This window comes from Rhinichthys klamathensis, unplaced genomic scaffold (assembly GCF_029890125.1).
Source record: "Rhinichthys klamathensis goyatoka isolate OS25496 unplaced genomic scaffold, OSU_Roscu_1.1 h1tg000030l_1, whole genome shotgun sequence".
Lineage (NCBI taxonomy): Eukaryota > Metazoa > Chordata > Actinopteri > Cypriniformes > Leuciscidae > Rhinichthys > Rhinichthys klamathensis.
In genome coordinates this window covers 1,045,076-1,068,208 of record NW_026606580.1, presented here as the reverse complement: position 1 = coordinate 1,068,208, position 23,133 = coordinate 1,045,076, and the positions used below count along the sequence as shown (strand labels likewise).

The 23,133-nt window shown below is 36.1% G+C and overlaps 1 protein-coding gene across 5 annotated transcripts in view; it reads left to right on the top strand.

Moving 5' to 3' along the window:
• Positions 1 to 22,115, top strand: part of ttyh2 (tweety family member 2) — a 53,914-nt gene extending 31,799 nt beyond the window's left edge. Inside the window, exons 3-15 of one of the 5 annotated variants that reach the window (XM_056245430.1) lie at positions 559 to 670; positions 6,828 to 7,048; positions 8,492 to 8,587; positions 10,002 to 10,074; positions 12,771 to 12,840; positions 13,466 to 13,521; positions 15,425 to 15,529; positions 16,065 to 16,157; positions 16,276 to 16,418; positions 16,980 to 17,165; positions 17,457 to 17,535; positions 18,716 to 18,730; positions 20,083 to 22,115. In XM_056245430.1, the coding sequence (XP_056101405.1) occupies positions 559 to 670; positions 6,828 to 7,048; positions 8,492 to 8,587; positions 10,002 to 10,074; positions 12,771 to 12,840; positions 13,466 to 13,521; positions 15,425 to 15,529; positions 16,065 to 16,157; positions 16,276 to 16,418; positions 16,980 to 17,165; positions 17,457 to 17,535; positions 18,716 to 18,730; positions 20,083 to 20,163 (1,330 nt within the window). In that variant the 3' untranslated portion in view covers positions 20,164 to 22,115. Of the gene's footprint in view, positions 1 to 558; positions 671 to 6,827; positions 7,049 to 8,491; positions 8,588 to 10,001; positions 10,075 to 12,770; positions 12,841 to 13,465; positions 13,522 to 15,424; positions 15,530 to 16,064; positions 16,158 to 16,275; positions 16,419 to 16,979; positions 17,166 to 17,456; positions 17,536 to 18,703; positions 18,731 to 20,082 lie in introns of all 5 variants that reach the window. The other 4 variants (XM_056245428.1, XM_056245429.1, XM_056245431.1 and 1 more) reach the window with 4 other exon arrangements.
• The last annotated feature ends 1,018 nt before the right edge of the window (positions 22,116 to 23,133 follow it).

Genomic DNA, 23,133 nt, shown 5'->3' with positions numbered 1-23,133 from the left:
TAACTTTCATTTAAGTTGAAGTACTAAGATTACTATAACTGAAAAAAAAAAAAAATTAAATATATAAATAAAAATAAAAATAAAATAGTCAAAACAAAAGCCCATAGAAAATTGCTGAACCCTAAATTAAAATTACAATGAATATATAAAATGAAAACTGAAATATAAAAAAAGCTAGTTCCAGTTATTAATAATAAACGCTGTAATGATACATACATGTTACAAAAATAATATCATCATTGTGTACATTTGCAATCCTGTATCTTTTACTTAAAGTGTAGACCAACCAAGTGCATGAAGCACATTTTAGGAGCATTTTTTTTCCGGTATTTTCAGCTGTTATTTTGGGGTTTAAACATGGTAAAATGTGCACGCCAAGCTAAAAGCATGGTAAAACCAGCCAAAACATTTAATAAAAATCATACAAGAGTGTAAACCTTTGTGAATGACCGGTGTTCCAGATCTGTGGAAATCCCTCTGTGGATTTCTGCATGTGCATACTCTGTGAGGGCCTGATGATTACAATTAATTTTAACTTTTCACCTTTTGACTTTTCAGTGTTGCTGTGGGAGTTGGTTTCTATGGAAACAGTGAAACCAATGATGGGGTGTATCAGCTGACCTATTCCCTCTATAATGCCAATCACACACTGGCGGGAGTGGACAGTTTGGTAAGTACAAATATAGCAGCACTGACTATAGATGACACATTCAGACTGTTTTTTGACTTACTGATCAATTTTAGTCTTGACAAGTTTCAGCCGAAATGTCCCTATAGTCTCGCTGACTTCTCCCAACCAAATTCTCTCCTTCCAAAAGCTCTAACATTATCTCTTTTCCCTCCCTGAAAATAGTTCTGCACTTTCTATCAAAGCGTTCCTTCCAACCAAACCTCAGCCAGATGGTCCCTATATTCTCAGAGTTCAGTTGTCTGCTTCTGTAAAATCTTTTTTTTTTCCTGCCAATCAGCGCTGCTAAAATTTCATGGGTTCCCCCACTGAGCGCATGATTGATTTTCTGACATCCCTTTTGCAATAGCAAGGACACCATTGAAGATATATGGAGTTACATGATGCCACCGCATGTCTCTTTGGAAAAATGTTGCTCCCGTGAACGACGAGGAGTGCATCTATGCGTGTTAGAAAACTGAGACTCACTCTAGTGTGTTCCTGTGATATGGAGTAGTTGAAGAAAATACCTCAAATTGGTTTTTACAGCCTTTTATGTTTGTGCCATTATTAAGGCCTCTTTTTCCTTCCGTCATTGTCCCTTTCAAGGCCCTGAAGGCTGTGGCATGAATAAAACCTAATTCATGCATCTGCAGCCAGACCTATTTATATCCGTCTCCGTTTTTCTGATTCAAATGCGTAGAGCTGACAGTGACACTAAGACGCTTTAATCCTGCTTCACGCACCAATTTCATGCACTCGTTCGGGCCTTTCATGCCTCTGGTTGTGAGTTTTAGCTATTTCATTGCCTGGTGGACTGAAAGACTGCAAAAGCAATTAGTTCACCTATTTCCCCCTTTAAAGGTGAAGTGAGTAATTTTACAGGAAAAAACAATTACTGTTTTTCAAACGGTTTTCCTGAAAATATCCCATCACCCATTGATCAGGTGTGATCTGTCTATCTCTCTATCCATCTATCTGTCTGTCTGTCATTCCATCTATCACTTTCCACACAGACATACAGCAACTGTTGTTTAAACAGGACATTTCGAGAGTCACACCTGTTAGTATAACAGTCGTCAATCCTGAATACTGTGAGTTTGAGGTCCATTGGACATTAGTCCAGCTCTAGTGATGACATCATCAATCATAACCATATATTTATTTCCAAGTGTGTAGCTGATGCATACGTTTCCATATGGAACTTAAAAAAGGTATAGATTTGAGTGCAAACATCTCACAAGCTATAGATCAATAATCCACACCTGTTCAGCTCACTTACACCTCTTGTATGAGCCTTCAGGGAAGTGTTTATGCTGTGGTTCTGAACCGAACAGGGACTGAAGGCGCTCCGAGCATCTGCCCGCTCACACCATTGAGGAGTTGAGGATTAGCTCCCCATCTGCACTAATGGAGATTAATGCATCTGTTTCTGTCTCACTCTGAATTATTATGAGGCACACACTTGTCTGAGGTCAACTTGATCCTCTCACCACACGGTCTGAGTCATCACGAGCCAAAAGGCAAAACTGACCTAGGAACTGCACTTTCGGGGGAAGAATCAGCCATAATTTTCATTAGCATTCGGCCTCAAGGAGATCACAGTACTGAGCTGTGAAAAAATGATGTAATGGTGCTCAGAAGGGCTAGAGATGTTTTAGATATCCAGGTCATGACCTCAGATTAATGTCAGCTTTGATAGCTTCAAGAATCATCAGTACATTTATCTAAGCCTGCCATCAAGCTAAAGAGACCCTCCATTCTTGGATTGCTCCTTCGAGACCAATGGCACAAAGTGTCCACTGTCTGAAAACCCTGCATGCATTGCACATAATTGGCCTTGAACCTTGCGACAAAGGCTTTGATGAAGTCACTTGTGAAACCTTCGACTTCCTGATTGAGGCTCTTCAATGGTTCTGCCTGCCTGAAAACAATGATTTAATTTGGCATCCATTGCACGCAGATGCTCGGTCTCACACTCATGTACACACTCAATCACACACACACACCCACACTCGTTTTGTTTGGGATCACTGTGCAGGCCTTTCAAATGAGTTAAGAGGAGTAACAGACTTTTTTTCTGGAGTGTTGAGTGGTGACGGCTTGGTTTTAGGGTTTATTGGTTCTGGGCCATAAGGTCTCCTGTTCACCTCCTCTCAACACCCCCTCTGTGCTTGCAAATGAACTGTGGTTTCCTGTGAGGATCTGTTTTGTGTGCACAGAGGCACCTAAGGATTATCAAGGACATAAATTATTTGGTTTGAATTATTTGGTTACAGAAGAGGAGAACCATAAGGAATTAGATTTGTTTTATGTTGTATACACTTTATAAAATGTAATTACAATTAAAATATTTCTTTTTTTTATGAATTCTTAGTTAATCATTTATCGTTTTACTGTACTATATTCAAATTAATATACAATATGAACAATTTAAAACGGATATGTTAAAAATACCTTTTTATTTATTTAATAACTTTTATTATTTGGATTATAATATTTTACATTTATAATTTTTATTATTATTCATTCATGCGGAGCCCCTAAAGAGGCATGGTGATGGAAAAAATATGAGATCGGAGGAACAATTATGTCAATGCAACTTCAATCCTCTCGCAAATGTTTTGCGTTTCCCCTGAAAAACTTTGTATTCTCTCGCAACTTTTTTTTCTCAAACGCAAACTTTCTCGGGAGATTGCAAAAGTTTTTGCAAGGGAATGCAAATGTTTTGCGATCAAACACAAATTTTTACGCAAAAGCATTAAAAAAAATTCCACCACCATGTACCATTTACGGGCACCGTAAATTCTCAATATTATTGTTTTAGATCATATTTTCATGTTTTGTACAAAATTATTCTTCTTAAATCAGTGTCAATAAACAACATGGTCATTGTGACAACATGCCACCTAAAAGGTCAACGTGTTAATGAACAGTATTTTTGTAATAATTCTAGAAATGTTCAATAATTTTGTAGTCAATACAGGAAAAGAAAATAATATTTTCGCATTTTTTTTAAGAGGGTGGCTATGATATAACAGAATGTCAACCCAGAGCTCTGTTGTTCCATAAATACCTTTTTTTTTCTCTGCATGGTGTGACATGATGCAGAGCGCTGGGTCGTTTTATACTGTCCTCTCAGCTTGTGAAGGACACTTTTTTTTTTTATTGCTTTTAATAGAAAGCAGACATGTTTTGGACTTATGCCAGCTCCTTAACCATAAATATGTTTTCCTCATGTAACTTTATCCAGAGTTTGATTTTTGAGTGAGAAGTAGTTAGTGAAATGTTTGACGGCAAAGATTAAAGTGTCACATTTGTGGACATTTCAGTCTCCAGGCTAAAGGCTTCAGAATGACTTGCTCAAGAAAACCTGGAGGAAAATAGTTTGGAGGCAGAGTCTGTTTGACAGGGTTGTGATTTATAAACTACCTTTTTTTGTTTTCAATCTGTGGAATGGAGGTTGACTGGTCTCTGTCGGCTGGGCTCCAGGTGCAGGAGTATGAGCCACTTTAGTGCTCTACGTGTATATATTAACCTTCTGTCGGCCCCCGGCCCTTCACTGTCCCCTCCTGACCGTTCATGGCAGACACAAATCCTGAGTCAGAACTTACTAAACAGTTAATAAAATTGTAGGACTTTTTTTTTTCTCTCTCTTTCCTTTTTTTTCTGTTTTTCTTTTTATATTGTATTTTTCCTTGTCTATTCTTTTTGATTTTTCTTCAGGGAAAGAGTTCATCAAAACTGTAAATCATGGGATTATTAGCAGTTCAAGTGACTGGCAATATATTGTAATATTTAGACTATTTAGGCTGGAACTTTTGAAATGTGTTAGATTCAAGGAAGGTGTTTTTCTGAAGAGTTTTGCAAGTTTTTGCTAGTGGTTGGTGGAAAAGTTGTGGCATGCTTACCATTTCAAACATCCCAAACACTCACTGAAAGTCTCACCCACGGAAAATAACCACAATTCTCTTGATATTCTTCACACACATATCAGTTAACTGCGAGAGAAAATTGATAGCTCTTAGCTCCACAAAAGTCTTTATTACTTTGTTTATCCATCACCCATGAGGCAGACAATCAAACGTTTGCTGAAGGTGAATTTGAAGACAAAGTGAATTTGATTGTTGTGATTGAGTTCCTGACATTGTTTTTCCCCCCTTCGATGTCAGACAGGCTTTGAACCCTAAAAAGCTCAAGTTTCAACCCCTTGCTGCTCTTAAGAGTCACGTCTGATTTGTATCGTGAAACTTTGCAGTCTTTGTTCCATTGTTGGTTTTTATATGTTCAGTAACTATCTTGAGAACCTCTGAACTAGTTCCACCAGCAAATCCCCAGACATTTCCACAGCCATTATTAGAAGAAGACCTGTAAGCAGTTAGGCCATCACCCCCCTCCCCCAACCAATTTAATAGAGAAATAGAAAATCATATCTGGATATAGAGCAAGCAGCACCACTTAGTGCTTGTGTTCCATTTCACGCTTCAACTTTCCCATTCAAATTTAATTGCAGAAGCCCAGCGCCTGCAGAAACCAGAGACAATCAATTAGAGCTGCAGCGCTGGGAGAAAAATCTCGGTTTCGTATCTTAACCACTTCCTCATATGCATTACAGCTGTGGTTTAAGAAACACAGATGTCTAGCATTTCTTCATTAGCTGGATTATTGGATTACGTTCAGCTTTGATATTAAGGAGGGTTTTGCAGTCGTGGCCACACAATAAACTTTGCTATGTCCAAGAAAAGTACAAAATATTTAGTGCCGGTTCATCTGAAACTCACAATCACTCTCAGACCTTAAATAAAACATCCGAACTTATGCATTTCAAGAAGATAAAATGATTCAGGAGAATGCAGCACTGTTGAGAGATCAAAGATCTCATAGAAATGAATCTGGTCAAACTAGATAATCAATGTGGAATTGAGTTTCTCACAGCTTTGGGTATGAGATCACTACACTCTCATGATGTCATAACCCAAAGAAAGGCTGCTGGGAATTGAGTCTGGGCCATGAGTATTTGATTTCAGGATGTAGAGCATTTGTCTGGGAATCCCCTGATCCTGTGCTGTTTTTAGCTTTTATTGAACTTTAAAAATGCACATGCACCCATCCGTTTTCTTTTTTCTATTATAACCCACTCTATTTAATGTAGCTTTTGGGTGGGTCTGTGAGAAAGCATGAGGGAACACAAATTTGGTTTCATGCAGGCTGAGTTTCTTTGTGGCTGTTTGAACAGAAAAGAGTTATTATTATTTGTTTTAGAGCAGGCCCTTTACTCATGCAGTACTTTCTCATTTGCCTACTTTGGCTTTTTCCATTGCAAAAATAGGAAAGCAGGGATATTTGATAAGAGTTAATGTAGAGAAGGACATCATGTATTTTTATGATCTTATTTTTTCTGCATTTAATGTGCATGTCATCTAGATAAACAAGTTAAATTAGCAGTGTGAACTTTAAAAGCTTTTCAATTGAATTGCTTACATTTTAAATTGATTATTTAAATGTGATCTAAAGGTTTTCAGTAATGAAATGTAAACAACATGATACGATTCTGCAAAAAAGCTTTTTTTTTCTTCTTGTCAATATTTTTGATTGATTTTTATGAATCACGTAAGAGACAGTGGCGTGTCTGTTTAGTCTGCAGTTTTACATGTTTCCAAGTTAAGTCTACAACTTATAAATGCAACTAATGAAGTACACTACTGTTCAAAAGTTTGGGGTCGGTAAGATGTTAGTCCCTTATGCTCAACATGGCTGCATTTATTTCATCAAAATACAGTAAAAACTGCAATATTGTGAAATATTACTATTACAAAATCATTTATTTTTAAATATAATTTATTCCTGTTTTGGTAAAGCTGAATTTTCAGCATCATTTCTGCATGATCCATCAGAAATCATTCTAATATGTTGATTTGCTCAAGAAACTTTTCTTATTATCAGTGTTGAAAACAGTTTTGCTGCTTAATGTTTTTGTGGAAACCATGTTACCTTTTTTAATTATTTTTTGATAAATAGCAATTAATACAAGTTAATGCATCCTTGCTGAATAAAGGTATTCATTTCTTTAAAAATAAAACACCCTTTATGAATTTTTGAATATGTCATTATAAAACCAAAGTATTTCTGATTGCACTCACAATGATATTCACTCTCGTAGGTGACGGGTACTATGGGAGGCATGCAGAGCGGCCTAAATGAGCACTTGTCTCGACTGGGCGAGATCTTTGCCGCACGGGGAGACTTTGTGCAGACGCTACAGTTCATGCAACAGATGTCAGATAACATCATTAAGCAACTACTGGGGCTTCCTGACTGGGAAAAGGCAAAAGTAGACCTGACCGCCATAGCCGATCAGACTGCATACGTGGAGTATTACAGGTAATGATGAGAGCTGTCACCTTGAATTTGACCATAATGTACCTCTCCTGTATTTTCTCCATTTTCTGCAGAATGCAGGTCTATTTTCCACTCTTGTTTTGTAGCAGGAAAAATCATTATGAAGTATTTCATCCTTGATATTCTGCTAAGTGTGGTTGAGTGAAGCGCCATAGTAGTCCATCAACTGCTAATGCATGACTACATGTGTGTACAGTCTGTTTTATAGTTGCATTTAAAGTCATTTCCTTGCGTTAGACACTATAGATCACATGTTATTTACTGCTGCAGCTTCACTGCTGGCCATTCATCCGCCAGTACTGGATTCATATTCCTGTCATCATTCCACATTGCAGATGGCAGGTTGAAAAGTGATGATGTCACAATTCTTTAGTGTAGGTTGCCAGAAAAGTTCATCTTTTATAGGAGGCATATTAATATAGCTGACATGTGATAATGATAATGTGCATGTGTGTCTAAGAGTATAGTTTATATGAAGAGACACGGTCATCTATTCTGCTCTGACAACGTTTCAGCGTATGAAATATTTATACCTAGAAGTTGTTCATCTATTATGAATTATTTTCAGAGACGAAGAGCTCTCTGGAGTGGCATCGCCAGCACACACACCAACAAGAAGATTTTATCACTTGGAGATTGCTTTCGTAGCTCAGGAGAGTCTCAGTCATGTTTCACTGAAGTATATAACTTAAAATGCAACCTAAAATTTCTTTGGAGAAGTAATAGTGACACAAATTAAACTATTGTTGACATAAAAGATGAGAATAATATGAATGTGGATAGCTCAGATGTCTTGGTCTTGAATCTGACGAAAAATGTTTGAGGTCATAATTCATATTAAGCATTATTGTAGACTTTGGGATCGATTTGAGAACAGTTTGAGATCCTGTTGAAAAATCTGAGAAGCAGGAGACTTAATCAAATGTCTCTATTTTGTCTATGTGAAACAACTGAGAAAAAAGAGATTTCATTTGTCTTTTTGCATGACAATGAAATTAAACACATTTCCATTCAAAACTACCCGGGGTTATGAATTCTTGGTCCGGAACAGGGTTAGCATCGCTTTTGTGCTGTTAACCCCTCATTGCAGTACCAATGTGCAGTGTGTGAAACCATGCAGTGTTCGAATGTTATGCCTAGCAAGTTAGCAACCGATAACCAATCCTGTGCCTTTTTCCAAGAGGAAAATCTGAGAAGCAGGAGCATAATCTCTATTTGCTCTCCATTTGGTCTGTGTGAGACCCCTGAGATCATTTTTCTTTCCTGTAGATACACAAACACTCTTGCTTCTTACTCTATTTTTCACACACATCTTGATTAGTAGTTTCTAAACTTGCCAATATATTCTGTGAATTCTTTCCAGCATCTCTCAGTTCATGGATGTAATGTTTTTTTTTTTCATTCGTTGCTTTCTTTCTTCTGAAGGTGGTTGACATACCTCCTGATACTAATATTGGATCTGGTCATCTGTCTTGCTGCTTGTCTGGGTCTGGCCAAACAATCCCGCTGGCTGCTCACTACGTGAGTACAAACCTACATTGCATTACACTGATAAATACTGGAATTAAAGACATCTTTGTTTGAGTGATATTTTGTGGCCAAAGGGGTCATATTTCCTTGATCTTTTGAAGTTCATTGTAATATCACAATATCTTTTAACATTCAGAAAACATCCTCTCCATGACCATTTATTTAATTTTAAGGTTCAGATCGGGGATGAAAAATGACTGTTTTGGCATGAAAAACTTTATCTCAGGGAAGAAAAACAATAAAAAATGTATGATATGACCCCCTTTAAACAAGTTAATTAAAAGAAAGATCAAAGAGAAAAGAACCACGAATAAAATGTTCTTCTCTTTCTCAAAGGATTGTCTGATGTAATGCTGTTCACCTGAAAAGGACAGTATTTTGAGTTTCACCACAGTTCTAATTAAAATTACAAATTTAAAAGGAAACTAATAAGTTAGACATAAGTAATTGATTCATTTATCAGCTGGATTTTACTGCATAATAGTATTTCCTAAAGTGGAAAGCATTTCATTTAGACGCACAGTGCATTTCTGAACAGATAATGCCTGCTGCTATGCTCAATATAAAGTCAAGCATTGGAAGTGTTCTGCAGTCTTATAGAAACATAAGGATTATGTTATGAGAAAGATTTTAAATTGAGCTCAGTGATGGTGTATATGGTACAAAACCATTGTTTAGAAAGTTCCAAAATCTGTGGAATAAGCTCAGTCGGCCAAGATTGGTGCTGTCCACTCAAATGAACACAAACACAAAGCACAAACTGTGCTATACCTATGCTTGGTTGAATCTCACCAAAACATGGCCATCTCTCCACAAAAATAGCTTCTTATTTTTGAAAAAATTGCATTGCACTATTATAGGCACAATATGTAAGATTTATGCAATCAAATATTCAATAACCACTAGCGCAGTGTTATACATGTTGTTCACTTGTGTACATACATTATCCCAAATGTTTCCAACAATGTTCAAATCAAGAGAAATTCTCAATTTCAACCAGTGTAACATCCCTCCTCATTGTGTCGCCTGTCAATGGCGTCATGTCAGCGTTATCCTCGGTTTACGCTTTTACTGTTTTAATGATTTGTGTCTCGTCGGATTGATTTCCATTGGCAGTGAAGGTAAAGACGAAGACTTTTCATGATCCTTCACAGCGTCATCAAGCTACGCCTTTGTTATTGATTTGAATATGCGGCGAAAATGACATACTGTGCCTTTAACATTTTGTTTCTATTATGCATTATTTTCCAGTTGTTTTATGACAATCAAGTGCTTTAACACCCATATTGTCATACTTTATTTCTGAACTGGTTTCTCAGCTGGATTTTATATTGGGCGTCAAGTGGCGACCCAGCACAGTACCTAATTTGTTTATCGTACTGTATTATTTATGGTGTGTGTGCAGGATGATGGTGTTCGGGGTTCTGACTCTCATACTGAGCTGGGCGTCTCTCGGAGCTGATGTGGCCACTGCAGTGGTGAGTATCAGCCGACGAGCCTGTTGTACAATCAGTGATTCGGTTCACGTCATTATCTGAGATATGGAGAATTCAAGACAAACACATTATCAGCATTTCCATCCTGAACACTGCATGTCATATCATTGTGTGTATGTGACGTTATTTGGTTTTGATATGCACTTGAGGCGGGTCACTGAGAGTCCATAGCTATCAAAAGCTTGTTTATGTGGCAAAGCATGACAAATACTAGTCAACTGCTTTCTGCTTGCCTGAAGGAGGTGATAAACCTCCATTTTATTGCGTTTGATGTGGGTGTGTGTGCTATCAAAATCACTGTGGTTTATGTGTTTATTGGGAAAAGAGTAAAATGAGGCAGATTTCGTTAAACCACATAAATGAAGGAGTGGGAAATAAAAGAAAGTGCAAGGAATGTAAAACCACTGTTGGATTTCTCTTATTTTACGATTCCCACATGGTCTCTGAAATTTTCCAGTTTAGTTAAACCAAACCATATAACCATTTCTTCGTGTTGTACACTAATAGTGGGAGAGGAATCTGCTGTTTTGTCCATGAAAAGAAATAAAATTATTTATACAATTTGTCAAACTTTGAACTTCTGAGCTCCTCAAATACATTGTCCAAATCTCTTTTTTTGCAACGCTTAATATAACGGCATGCATTTTAAGTACAAATAGAGGAATGTAGGCCCACCTTCAGTTAAAAAGACCTGGTGACTGTTTTGATTCAGACTTGACTTCCAAAACAACATTTTGTTGACAGCCTAGAAGAGTTTACTACATTGCAAATCAAAATGATTGCATAAAATCTGTGGATTAACTGATTATTTCTTTTTTTTTTTTACCTTATTTTAGGCTCAGAACTCTGCCAAAAGTTCTCAGCACACTACAGGGAAGATGTCGTAGCTCAATAAAAACAAAGTTTTATCTTATATCATTATCCCCTCTGTTTTCTATTTTGAACAATTTCTCTATCACTCATATTCACTCACTACTCTAACTCTAACTGGCAGGTTATGAGTGCATTTAAACGGCTACCCACAAGCCAATTATATCCATCAAGAAAGCAAACCATATGGAAGAATCAATAGTATCAGTATGGAAGAGTGCTAGCAGAGAGAGAATGGGACTCACTCTGGGTGCTATTTTTACTGTTATGTTAAAAAACAAACTAATATTACAAGCAAATTCTGCTTTAAACTAAAATTTGATTCATGGTTGAATTATGTGCATATTTTAAAATGCAATATGTTAATACAGAAATATTATTTCATTGATAATTTCATATGTAAACACTGAAATACACACTCATTGGCACACCGCATGTTCTGGTTACAGATATACCGATTTATGTTTGTCGGTGTGACTAATTTAGTTTATACATCCAGCTTGCAAATATTTCCCCTATCAACTCATTAAGAGAGAAATGTTGATGTACCACCTCTTCAGCATCAGTGGACACGCTCCGTTCACTGTAATGAACTCATCGTTCCTGCAGGCGTCAGACAGACACACAGAGCTTTGATCCTGTCTTCACGGCTAATGAATTAATGCATAACACAAGGCATTGAGCCTTAGGAGTTCACCAAGATGTGGACTTGACTTTAAACTTCCTTGCTCTGAGACAGGATGAGGGGAATGTTACTGAAGAAAAATAAAGGCTCCTAATGAGTCACCATGCATAGATTTCTTTGCACCTGAGGAATTTCAAATAGGAAGGCAGTAGCATCATTGACGTAGACTTCTGAATATAATTTCTTTCCTTTTTTTTTATTCTGTACTGTCATTGTTTCTTCATCATCTTCAGTCTTTTTGTTGCCTTGTCAGAGAAATCTCTCCTTGGTTGAATGGAACAATTATGTCATCGCTGAATGCAAATTTATTGTTGACAGAAATATATCTTCTTTCACTGCCGGAGGATGTGCAGATAGAGAGTGTGCGTGATTTTTTTTTTCCTTAGACAGACATTTTAGCATTGTATCTGCACTGCAACTCCACTTCCTGTTGCCTATACAGTTTGTGTGAAGTCTGTGATATGACTTGTGTCGTACATTCACTCCTGTCTGACAGATAGCTGGGTTTTTTTGGACCTCTGAGTTTATTCTACAAGTCTACAGTAAATGAGTGTGTGTTTGTACCTGTGTGTACAATCGTCTGTGTCGATTTATGTCCCTTCACCCATTGCACCAAACATCCTGCAGTAACTATACAAGCATTTTTAACTATATATTTATTGAATATATATATACACTAGTGTTGAAAGGTTGACATTCTTTAAAGAAATTAATACTTTTATTCAGCATTGGTGTATTAAATTGATCAAAAGTGACACTAAAGACTTTTACATTGTACATTTCAGTTCTTTTGAACTTTCTACAAAAATATCAAGCAGCTCATTTGTGTTCAATTGTGACAATAAGAAATGTTTCTTGATTTTAGATTGATTTCTGAAGGATCATGTGAGACTGAAGACAGTAGTAATGACGCTGAAAAATCAGCTTAACCATCAAAGGAATTAATTTAAATTGTAATATTTAAAAATATTACTTTTTACTGTATTTTTGATCAATTAAATGCAGCCTTGGTGAGCATACAGTAAGTAACTTCTTTAAAAAAAAAAAAAAAAAAAATCGCCCCCAAACGTTTTTAATGGTGTAGTGTCTTTCAATTCATTGCAGCTTGTGTTTTGCGTTCTAGGGCACAAGTGATTTCTGTGTTGCACCAGACAAATTTCTAATGAACCAAACAAAAGACATAATCAGCTCAGGTGAGTGTATCTCTTATTCTAAATGTATTTTTTTGTTGTTTTTGTTGAAAAATACAGACATGAACACATACACGCAAACACACACACACACACACACAGTCATGGCCGGTTCATTTAATCTCTTTTTATGAATGGGGATTATGGTTCTTCAGTGAACACATTTGCATGAAATGGCATTTTTACACTATCAAGTGCTTGAATAGTTTAAAGGGTTAATCTGAGCGACCTTTAATCCTGCTCCATAATCACTGTGACTGAATACATCTGTAAAATGGCCATCCCTGAGATTAAGTAACTTTAAATCCTGTTCTCAGCCATAATATGTTTCTGCACTACCAGACAGACAGAAGCTCCCTCAGGTGCTCGAGGACGGAGCATCCCAGAGGAAAAATTCATTCCTCAGAGGCTGCTTTTTCATAACTCGCAAGGCTTAAAGGAGTAGATCAACTCAAAATGAATATAACGCCACAGCCTGAATGGTTACAAATGGCTTCTAGACATCTATCTATTATAGTGGATGTCATGCATCAGAAGGTGCATTTAATCTTAATGATAACCAGAAGAAATTCTGTATTTCATGCTGTTCGTAATGCACTCTTTCTTCTTATCTCCTCTTCTTGTCTAGATATTGTGCATTATTACCTGTACTGCAGCCAGACTCTCCCCAACCCGTTTCAGCAGGTACTATGGTTAACTGCACTTTTTATGTTTTTTATCCCCTGTAGCGATGCGAATCAAAAGGAATCTGTTGATGCTATTTTGATTCTCATTTTACTGAACAATACTGATTTCCTTGCAAATCTTTCACTACTTTAGAGAAATCAAGATTTTTTAAAACAAAGAACCATATATTAGTGAGTGAGTGCGTCATTACACCACTTAAAACGGATAACTAATATTTTCGAAAACTTAATTGTCTCTTAATGTCTGATTCATTAAAAAACGGTTCATACGAGTCATTTGTTCACAAACAGAGTGTTTACACTGTATGCAATGCAATAGAAAGACTTGCATGTATTATCATTTGTATTCTTTGTCATCACGTTCATTTCAGACTGCAACGTTACAAATCATAATTAATATTTTTCATGGCAATAGGAACTTAAATGAAACCTCATGAGTGACCAATTTTGGAAAAGGCATAAAAATACATGGCACACACAAGTGTTTGGTAAAATAATATTTTTGAAATTAGATTCAAACTATTTTGAACAATACCTTTCTATATTGAATGAATTATAATTACATTTATAATAAACATTTCTCTCGCTTTATCCACCATCTTAGATGGTTTCTTTTACTCTGCCCATCACAATGCATTATGGGATTGTCTTCTCTGCAAAGGATAATTGTCATGTTTCCTTAAAATTTGCCCTTGTTTGCCCACTGTTACATTTTGTAACGGTGTTCTCATTGAAAGTGTGCCTGTGACGCCTAAAATGCTCTCTACAGGATTTAGGTTTTGAAACGTCCAATAGGAATCAGTTCTCGATTCCAAACTGCAACTGAGTTATCGATCTCCCTCTTCTCGTACTTTCCCCTTTCCCCGACTCCGTGTCTTTCTCCCTCACTTCTCCTGTCTCTCAGCATATCTCAGGGTTTTAAGTCAGGCGGTAAAAGGCCAGTGTCCTACATCTGAGCTGACTGCAGTTCAGCTTGACTTGCTTTAACAGAGTTACTGTAGATATCTCTCTCAGATCAATAGAGTTGTCACAGAGAAGAGGAAAGCAAAGATGTTCATAACAAGCTCAGTTGCATGACGTGTATTGACACACAGAGAGAAATATCATGACTGTGTTCCTGTAATGAGAAGAATATCTGGTATTTTTAATCTTATTTAATCAATCTCTTTGTGTTCTGTTCTTGGTCTCATCTTTGTTTAATATATAATTGGTCTTTATTCAGACTCGCACAGTCTCTCGTTCTGTCACCTTTTTTTTTAGTTGAATGGTTATTCTCTGTTTCATTATCTGTTCCTTGCCTCTCCTGTCTTCTCTTTTCATGTGTGTTCTGGAATTGAGAAGTTTTCACAGTGAATTTAATCACTTTCTCATCAAGACAAGAGGGTGAAAATAGTACAAATAAAGTGGATTTATTTAATCAGGTTTTAGATGTGTTTATCTGATGTCCCACCTGCTGGTGAATCTTGTGAACAAAAGCCTGGGTCATATTTCATCACAAAATCATTTGTCCATGCATTATTTTCATCACAGAAAAATCTCATTATTATAATACAACAATTATCATCCCTAGAATATACTAATGAAAACATCTTCAGACACAATGCTTAATTTAATTTGATTATTGTTATAATTGTATATTATATTATATTATATTATATATATGTAAGTTTTATTTTATTTAGTTTGACCTAATCATATTCTTTATATAATATAAATATTCATGTATATAGATTTGAGAGCTGACAGTAGTGATACCAGCTCTGTTTATATGTGGATGGTGCAGTTTCTCACTGCTGGTAGGGAGTGGAACTGCACATCTGAACCGAACCTGTGATGTGTGAACTGTTGTTGTTAATTTTGTTAACTTAGCCCTTAAACAAAACAAACTGATCCTGAATTAGTTTGTTTTGCAGTCGCTGACTGTCTTCCAGAGATCACTGACCACCATGCAGATCCAAATACAGGGTCTCCTGCAGTTTGCTGTGCCTCTGTTCCCCACAGCTGAGGTGAGTGTGCCTGAGGACATACAGACATTTACATTTATGCATTTGGCAGTTTTACCCAAAATAGCTTGCATTGTATACATTACATCGTCTACAATTAATTCAAACTAAATAATATATATGAGTAAATAAAAAAAAAAAAAAAAAAAAATATATATATATATAAAAAAAATTATATATATATATATATATATATATATATATACATGCACATATATATATATATATATATATGTATATGTGTATATATATGTATATGTGTCCAGGTCACCTTTTGCTCGCTCACTCGCTCGCTCACTCACTCACTCACTCACTCACTCATACTAACTTTTCAAACTAACTAAAATTCTTAATTTTAATATTTCTTAATTTTAATATATATATATTAAATATATCTCCAAGATATATATATTATATATATCTCCAAGATTATGCTATTTCGTTTCTTGGTGAATGAAAGAAGCTTTATAAAAGTATTTAATTTTTTTGGTAAATTCTAGTGAGTTTTTTCATAGCTATTGTGTGTGGTTCTTTTCAGAGGGATTTATTGAGCATTCAGCATCTATTGAATAATTCAGAGGCCAGTTTACATCAGCTCACTGCTCTTCTAGACTGCCGAGGACTCAATAAGGTAGCGAGCACTCATACACATCCCACCTGCTTCTGTCTAATATGATGCTGCCCGATTAATAAGATTTCCACAATTAGTAAAATGGATCTAATCTCTTGTGGCATGTGTGTGTTTGCAGGACTACCTGGACGCGCTGATAGGTGTGTGTTATGATGGAGTGGAGGGGTTACTGTATCTCTGTCTGTTCTCTCTGCTGGCGGCCTGTGCCTTCTCAGTCATGCTGTGCGCCATACCGAGAGCGTGGCGACAGATCGCCAACAGGTACAGCACACACACACACACACACACAGAATGCATTATGACGCATTCACACACATTGACTACAGCGCACTTTAAGGGATTGTTCACCCAAAAATGAACATTTGGTCATTTACTCACTCTCAAGTTGTTCCAAACCTGTATGAGTTTCTTTCTTCTGCTTCTTCAAACACAAAAGAAGATATTTTGAAGAATGTCGGTAACCAAACAGTTGATGGGCCCCATTGACTTCCATAGTATTTTTTCCCCCCATACTATGAGATTCAATGTGGCCTTGGGCCTGTTTGGTTGCCCATATTCTTCAGAATATCTTCTTTTGTGTTCACCAGAAGAAAGAAATTCATTCAAGTTTGGAACAACATTCAAATTTTTGGGTGAACTATCCCTTTAACTCTAATAAAACATCCATAAACTTTGGGAGTCAGTTGAAAGTTACAGGCAGGTCTGTTAGAGCCTTTGCATGACGAAATGTCTCCAGAAGCAGGATTAAATGTATCAAATATTAAAATAAAATGTTTGAATGTTAGTGAATGGCATACAATGCTTCTCTTTCTCTCTCCACAGAGATAGAGATTACGATGACATCGATGACGGGGACCCATTTAACCCTCAGAGTCGACGAATAACGTCCCACCATTCACACCAGGGCAACATGCACAGCTTCTGCAGCTACAGTAGCAGCATGGGCAGCCAGACCAGCCTGCACCCTCCGACACAGGCCGTGTCCAACGCACCCCTGTCAGAATACATGTAAGAGTCGCCCTTTAAACATGATTGATTCTTTTTCATATTCTCTCATTTCCTGGTTTCAGATGGATGCGTCTGAATTTTGTGTGATAGCTTAATTCAATAACTTTGGCATGTAATAAAGGGGAGATGTTTGATTGATTTTCCTTCATTATATTAGATAATGAAGGAATATTAGATGAAGTTCACTGTATTACTTTTAAAATACTTATTTCCTTTCTTCCTCCTCCTCAGTCTGACTTGAACTCTCCACATCGCTTTCTCTTTTCATTCATCGCTGTCTTGTTTTGTCAGGAACCAGTCTGCGCTGTTTGGTGGAAACCCACGCTATGAGAACGTGCCTCTGATCGGGAGGGGATCTCCTCCTCCTTCGGTGCGTTGGGCTCCAGAGGTCCAGTCCTTCTCATGACCACACATACACTCATGTTTACACAATAGCAATAATTTACACTAAAGATTTTAACTTTTTTATTTTTCAAAACAAGGACACAATATTTTAAAGTGTACATGAAATCCAAATTGACCATCTACCACTACTGTTCAAAAGTTTTGGGTGGGTCAGTTTTTTTTTTTAATAATCCTTTTATATAGTAGGTACACATTAAGTTAATCAAAAGCGACAGTAAAGACATTTATAATGTTACAAAAAATATATACATTTCAAATAAATGCTGTTCTTTTTGTGACATTGAAGACTGGAGTAATGATGCTAAAAATTCAGCTTTGCCATCACTGGAATACATTTCATTTTGAAATAAACTGACAACTTTTTGGATTCAAATAGGCAAAAATGTCAATGATTGGATCATTATTGCAGTGATTTTTATGTTTCTAGCATGTTATATGTTTGGCAATAGTTCTTCTAACCCTAATTGATGAAGTGTGTAGCTTTTCATTTCTTAAACAACCATGTGGGAAGACACATCATGGTCATATTCCAGGATGACAATGTCAAGATTCATCAGGGTCAAATTGTGAAAGAATGGTTATGAGGGAAAATGAATAATCATTTTCACACATGAATTGGCTCCTCTGAGTCCAGAGCTTAAATTCTTTGAAAGTCTTTGGGATTTGCTGGAGGAGACTTTGCAGAGTGCTGGACTCTTGCATTGTCAATACAAGATCTTTACCATAAATGTATGCACGACTTGATGGAAATAACATCACAACATTTATTTCCATCAAGAGGTGCATCAACTTAAAAACACAAACAATTGGTTGAACAGAAGTGTACTTACTTAGTACCTATTCCTGATGTTATTGTTCACAATTCATCTGTGCTCATCATAACAAAAATTAGACCACACACATGTATTAAGATTGGGCTGAAGTTTGATTTCATGTTGACTTTAAACTCTTACTATGATTGTTTCTATTCTTAATATTCTATTTGCTCTTTAGTGGTTTTGTACTGTCTTCTGCTAATAGATTATTTTACGTTTTTTCTTTGTTTGTATGTTTCTCTGTTTGTATGTTTCTGTTCCTATTTTTCTTATTTTAACCAAAAAAAAACAACAACAAAAAAACTATTCTTTTTGGAGCTTTACTCTCAGCCATATATAAACCGCGTAAGTTGCTGTATGAATGCAGTATTATTGTCCCAGTCCCCCTGTTCTCTGATCCTCCCCCCAATTTTTCTGTTATTTCATCCCTTGTTTTTATACAAAATTTTGTTTGGGTGATTTTTCCCTTTTTCACTCCTGGCATGGATCCTCAATTCCTCATAGACACACCCACACATGTTGTATGTTAGACACAGATTAGTTATATAGAGCACGCCCCCCTATCGGTAGGAGGTCAGAATGTTTTTGCAAGAGCATTTTTTCTGTAATTCTATGTCTAATTGTAGTGTTGTCTGGTCACTAGCATGCCTTTAGGACCCTTTTGTCGCCTAAAAACTTAATACAGGTTTAGAGCGACATGAGGATGAGTAAACTATGACAGAATTACAGTCTTTTGGATATTAACTAGCTAAAAAAACTGCCTTGGCATCATTGGTAATCTTATGGAAGCTTGTTTCGTCCATTTAATAAAGGTAATTGTGACTTTTTAGCTCACAATTCAGACTTTTTCTTATATTACGAGATATAAACTCACAATTCTCTTTATCAGTATTGTGACATGTCAGTATGTCAGTAGGCTTTTGTGGCTGTTCGAACGCATTCGACCACATGAACGTTTACAGTATGAAAGCAATCAGTTTTCGACTACCTCTGGAAGTGGTCGAAAGTGGATAAGCTCAAAGTTTTAGACCCCATCTACACCTGTATTTAGCGTCGTCCTCTTGTGATCCGATCGACCAAACGTTAATACCAGATGTAAACGGGGCCATAAACTTGCAATTGTGAGAGGAAAAAGTCAGAATTTCTGGATAAACTCGCAATTGAAGTTATAAAATCTGAATTGCCACTCGCAATTCTCAGAACAAAAATTCTCAGTTTTTTTTTTTTAGCTGTGAGTTTATATCCCAATTCTGACTTTATAACTTGCAAGTTTCTCTCTCTATTCTTAGTAAAAAGCCAGAATTGGAGATATAAAGTCGAATTGCGGGATATAAACTCAATTGTGAGTTAAGTCTAAATTGTGGACTCTTAATTTGAAGAGACAAACAATCTGACATCTTTATTGCAATTATGAGTTTTTATCTTGCAATTCTGACTTTATAAGTTTTATTTGCAAGTTTATATATCAGAATTTTGCGAGAACAAAAGTTAGAGTTGTGAGAAGGCATAATTACCTTTTTTGTTATTATTTTTTATATTCTTTGGCGGAAACAAGCTTCCATAGTAAACACTTTTAGTCACAACAAACAAAAAGTGTAGTTCATTTTCATTTCACTCTTGAAAAATAGTCATTGTTTGCTTTAAATATCCATCTAGATAGTGTGAGTTTGTGACTCCTGTGTTGCTGTTCTCCGCAGTACTCTCCAACCATGAGAGCCACCTACCTCTCCATGACCGAAGACCAGATCAGACACTTTGGGGAGGATTTCCGAGCGTAGAACTGATCCGTTTTCTTCTGCCATGCACACGTTTTACCTGGTGTGATTCTTTACACGCCGGAAATCTGGACACATGGAAAACTCACGCCAGCATGTGTGCGCATCTTTATTTGTGTTACAGGACCACAGTCTGAGAGGAGAACATGATGTTAGAAGTACTCTGTGTGTGTGTCCATATGGGTGCGTGCATGTATGTGTGTGTTTGTCGATTATTCTGATGGTGCAGTGCATCTTTTCCCTCACTACTGACACATTTGTGAGGTTTCTGAAATATCCTCTAATAATCTTTTATTTGTATGTTTACATCATATTTTTCATCAAATAGACGGTTGGTCTTCCCTATTGCCTTTCAAGTGCAGAAACTGTTCAGTGTGGGTTACAAAAACTATTTTGGACCCACTTTATATTAAGTGTCTTTAACTACTATGTACTAAGATTTAAATGATTCATTTGATGCAATGCATTTATTGTGTACATACATTTTTGCATTGTATTTATTTAAATACCTGCATGAAATTGCATCTGTTGTTCATTTCTGTAATTACATCTTTTACACTGTTGACACTTTGCTTACCCCTTAACCTACCTTTAAACTAACTATACCACAAAACCTGTCCCTATACTTATCCGTATCCCACCTCAGTAGCAGCAAAAGTGTTTTGCAAAACAACATGAGCACAATAAGTACATGGTACCTAACAATCATTGTTTTTGTTTTTTAGTATTATTTACCATTTAGGTTACACTTTATTTTAAGGTGTCCTTGTTACAGTGTAATTATACAATTTAGTACTGGGTAATATTAATTAGCTACATGTACTTAATATATAATTAGGTTTAGGGTTAGTTGCTTATAACTATGCTTAAATTACTGTTTGTAACTATGTGTAAAATGTGTAACAGGGACACTGTAAAATAAACTGTTACCATTATTTATATACTATTAATTTATATATTAGTATACCGGTATTTATATACTATTATTATTTTACTTGTAATTTTAGCTAACTAACAAGACAGCTAAAAAAAGTATTATTATAATATATATAGTACATAGAAGTTAAAGACACCTAATTTTAAGTAGTTTTTTTTTTTTTTTTGTACCAGAGTACATAACCTTCTAAAGGTTACCCATTTGTCATATTAAAGGTTGTACATATAAGTGTGGACAATGGTTGAAGTATCAATATTCTGTGCATTGGACATATAGTCCTTCATAGTGTACAGCATTGCTAGTGTCAACATAGTAGGTTTGCTAGGTACTTTTCTAAGCAATTGTTGCTCATGAAAAGGTGTCTTACGTTTTTTAGCTACTGTGCAGTGTGAACTTCATGAACATGTCATCACTTTTTATGATGGCTAACTGTACAGATACTAATGCTTTTATCTTATTTTGAAGTGAATATTTTGTTTTCTAAATGTCTTATGTGCCAAGAATGGAAGCATGTTTTGTGCCTCTAAAGCATTCCCTTTCATTGCTTTAGTGAGTTCAGTGAGTTCCCACTGTGTATTAGGATGGGACAAAGAGGGGGAATAAAAGCTTTTCTGTTTGTTTTATGCATGTAGAGGCATTTTAAAGCACAACATGATCACTTTGGGTTTATAGTGACCATACACAGTCACTTTGTACCACAAATGATGTTTCTAACATCCAGAGAGACTTTCACCTCATTTCCAGCAAGCACAAATGAGAGGTCATTTTACCTGGAACTTAAAATCTCAGACCTTCTTTTCATACCAAGTGTAGAAAGCACACTGAGCCAACTTTCTCCCATGCTGCAATGCATATGCTTTGAATTAACCTGTTGACCAGCTGTAAATAACCTGTATGGTAACAGATGTTGTGTGATTATTTGCTCCATTCTTGTGTGCCATTCTCAGTATACTGTTTGATAAAATCAGCTACTTGGACAGATGCTTGTACAGCGTGTCCTTGTTTGAGATTGATGGTGGCTTCCGTCTGGTTTATTGCATATAGTGTTTTTAATACAACTGATTTTAATACTTGGGGTGCGTGGATGACACTGTTACAGACAGTGAGGTGGTGCTGGATTTCTGTCTAACTTAGAGGGCAGAAACGTGGATATAATAAAAAAAAACATTTTGAACTGAATTGAGACATTTGAGTGAAAACTTTTATTTTGGAATGTATATAACATTTATATACAAGCACATGGCTTGGCAAATAGCAGGGCAGGTTTTCAAACTATGGGGAAAATGTTACTTTCCATAAAACAGACACATTAAACATATTTGTGGCTTTGCAAATGTAGGCCGAAACCTCAAAACAATTTTACAAGTGTTAATACATTGTATGACACTTGACCCGACATGACGTTTGTAATAATAGGCTATCTTGTCCTGTGAAGTTTAACTTTATGGTAAGATCTACTGTTTTATATAGCTAATAGGTTATATTATATTTGTTTCATGTCTGAATATCTGCCAGTGTGCTTTTACGATTTCAGCTATGATGTATAAATATGATGATTTATGATGGTTAACGTTTGGAGGCCAAAATTCACACACATGATTCTAATTTAATAAGATTTTTAACTGGACGTTTGAAACCTAGAGAAAACAAAACAACCATTGTTATTGGATTAAAGGCAGCTGAGATTTAGCCACAAGTATGCCTTGCATAAAATTAAATGTATATTGAAATTGACTGAAAGTGAAACTGTTTATTTAACCACTCTTATGTTCCGTATTATTCCTGAAAAAAAGAGTTTTATTGGTACTTTTCTCATTGAACCCTATGAGTGTTGTTGTTACATGGCGCTCTCTACTGGCCTTGTTGTCGAACTTCAGTAGAAGAGCAGAAAGCCTGAGGTAAAACAGTCAACAATGTTCATCTCAAATGCGAGTGAAACATTATAAAATAGCGCATTTATATGTACGTGTACAATTCTAAGTAGCATTAGTTGCTTGCTATTAGTATTTAGTACCATTTATATTAGCACTATTAAA